Source organism: Barbus barbus (genome assembly GCF_936440315.1).
Source record: "Barbus barbus genome assembly, chromosome: 20".
Lineage (NCBI taxonomy): Eukaryota > Metazoa > Chordata > Actinopteri > Cypriniformes > Cyprinidae > Barbus > Barbus barbus.
Genome location: NC_136748.1, coordinates 30,476,154 through 30,479,144, shown reverse-complemented (window position 1 = coordinate 30,479,144; position 2,991 = coordinate 30,476,154). Strand labels below are relative to the sequence as shown.

Below are 2,991 nucleotides of genomic sequence, written 5' to 3'. Positions count from 1 at the left end.
GTTTTTGCAAATTTGTACATTGCCTATATGTATATTCTTTTGTTATCTGGCACTATAACAAATTCCTCATGTGTAAACATTCCTGGCCAATACAGCTCATCCTGATAAGTCATTCAAACAGTAGGTCAGTCTTTAAAAGGTTATTTTTCTACCAAGGAGGAACCTTTCCTTCTGGAAAGAGAATAGGTACAGTAGGACTACCCGTTTCCCCACTCTTACAGCACACCCAAATCAAAATGGGAGAAAAACACAAAACCAGAAACAGTTTTTCCACCCCATTTATTGAAAACCAGCTAAAGTCTTCGGTCGCTCTTGAACCATTACAGGACTGAGTGACGCCTTCCCTTCCCACTGAACACCTAGAAAAAGCAGACAGTTAAATGGAGCACTTGTGTCAAATAAGCTTAAATCAGCAGCCTACCTCCAAAAGGAGCAGCAGGAATTCCACCATCAGGACCACATGTAGAGTCACAGCAACCACAAGCCTGGTGGCTCCCATCAGCGCCAAACCACCTGCAACGAGAGAAATCAGACACGGCACCTTCAACGTGTTAAGCAGCATGAACATACCCATTGGCAAAGGAACAGGATTTGTGGAGAGCGTCACTGGGTGCAGAAGCAAGAGTGGCCTTCAGAATACACGTTATGTAGATCTGCAAGAGACACCACAGGTAAGAGATCACAAACCCAGAGCAGACGGAAGAGTAGAGCAAATTCATACAACACTCAGTACATACAGAAGGACTGGATGGCTCCTTGAACATGAAGGCCTCCAGCTGGAACTGGATCTTGTCTTTCTGGGTTTGAGGCATGAAACGAGAGCTGGAAGTCGTGACCTTAGCATCCACAAGGCACCTGATGATTTAAAAAAAAAAAAAAGAAAGAAAAACCCTCAGTGTCAACTGCAGCATCTACCTTACCCTAATTCTCAGTGACAAAGTGGTTACAAGGAGCAAGCTCAATCAACTGGCGATTTGGTTAGCATCTGGTGACATGAACACACCCATGATTCTCAATGAAGGAATATCTCGGAAGGGTGTTCACATCAGGTTCTTGAGTGGCCACACAGTGGTCCACAAACACACGCAGTGGGACGTGGTTGTACACCTTCACAGACGCCTCAATATTAATAATGTCACCCAGGAAATACGAGTTTGAAGGCCTCTCATAGGACCAGTCATCTGCAAGGAAGAACAGTTTAGGCACAGCCACACTCACAAGGCCGAAGGTCTTAAAAAAACCTGCACCAACCCATCATGCGCTTCAGGGAGAACAGCAAGACTTCCTCGCCAACCTTCGTTGAAGCATAAGGGACCCAAGTTGGTCTCAAGGCATTACCGCTCACAGTATGAAACCTGCAGTTCAAGGAGGAGCCAAACAAATGGTCTTCCAGTTACACCACCACAAGCAGCAAGGCCACACGTCACAAAAGGTCACTTACCTTTGGTAGTGGCATTGAACACCAACAACTGCACCATCTGCACGAGTAATCGGAGTGCCAGCGAGTGCCTCAGGTGTGTAGGTAAGAGCAAAGGTGTAGACAAGCTCATCCTCGGTCATCTGTAAGAGACTGAATGCATTACCAAGAGGATTCTCAAAAATAATTCCAAAAGGTGTCTCAGCAAGTCGCACCATAAAATCACTTGGTTCACCTGAGTGAACAGTTCCACTAAAGAACAGAACTGTCCCATGGATGTTAGAGGTTCAGGGAACCATTGATACCAAAGAACCTTTGTTTTAGTAGTGTGCAGCATAACCTAGTAAGATTTACCATTAGCACACTGTTGCAGTCCTGCAGTTCATACTCAAAAAAGAGCACCCTGGAGCCAGGGACCCAGCCGACAACAGGACATCCTCCCAAAGTCAGACCAGATGGCTGGATCAGCTGACCATTGCTAAACAAGTCCTGCTGTACCTCCACATGAACCCGATTCTCACCGCATTGAATAGCTACACTACTGGGAGTCACAGGTTGCCTCAACTGGAAGTCCACCGCCACCTCGCTCTGCACCTCTGGAACAATGGGAAACCGCCAGTCCAAAGGCTTGACTGGACCCTGCAACACCTGCTTCTCCTGAAGACCAAGAGGCTCTTGTGCAAATCCTCTGGAGTCAAGATCCTTAAACTGAGAAGCCTTTTGCAAAGGGTTCCAGAACCCTTGAGAAGAAAGAGCAGGACCTCTGGAAACTTGATCAGATTGCAGCTTCGTGCTTCTTGGACTTTGATCGTATCTCAAACTTCCCCATGCATTCTTCAGATCAAATGCCACAATCACAACCAGCACTAACACACCATGGAAAAGACCCATCCTGACAAGCATTGAAACGATACCGCAATACCCACTAATGCTTGTCTTTGCCATTAAGTACAGCTTTGAATTTAGGTGGCTCCTCCCCTTTCTGCTTAATTGCTTACCTTTGATTCTCCTCTGGACCTGTACAGTTTATGCATTAGCAAATGAGAACGTTCTAAAGAGTCATTAGCCAATAGAAAGCTTGATATGGATCTGAGGGTTTCATCTACACTCATTCACAATTTTCACAAGATCACACAAATAATAGAGATTTTTCTCTTTTTAAGAGTTTTAGTTTATTATAAAATTTAGCATTACATCACTTGCTCACCAATGGATCATCTGCAGTGACTGGGTGGCACCAGAAAGAAAGTCCAAACAGCTGATAAAAACAATCCACAAGTCATTCACATTAACTGTTTTGTGAAGGGAAAAGCTGTATTTGTTTTTAACTTTAAATGGTTGCTTCTGGCCAAAATATCCATAATCACACTGGCTTGTAAACAGTGCTTGATCTGTCCATATTTCTATCCTGATTCAGATGAGACCACTTTTTCGCTGGAGCAAGCAATATGGATTAAACACGCAGCCTTTTGCTTCACAATACATTAACTGATGGACTGGAGTTGCATGGATTACTTGTGGATTGCTAAAAATACAGCTCTTCAATTGTTGATCTTGAGTTTTAAATGGAAATG

At 44.3% G+C, this 2,991-nt stretch overlaps 1 protein-coding gene across 1 annotated transcript; it reads right to left on the bottom strand.

Annotated features, from left to right (window-relative positions):
- Positions 1 to 279: 279 nt before the first annotated feature.
- On the bottom strand, positions 280 to 2,308 carry LOC306886803 (zona pellucida sperm-binding protein 3-like; the record flags this gene model as incomplete). Its single annotated transcript, XM_079444108.1, has 8 exons — positions 280 to 359; positions 422 to 513; positions 571 to 653; positions 738 to 855; positions 1,004 to 1,181; positions 1,252 to 1,355; positions 1,442 to 1,560; positions 1,772 to 2,308. The coding sequence occupies 8 exons, from the start codon at positions 2,306 to 2,308 to the stop codon at positions 280 to 282; spliced, it is 1,311 nt and encodes a 436-aa protein (XP_079300234.1).
- Positions 2,309 to 2,991: the final 683 nt, after the last annotated feature.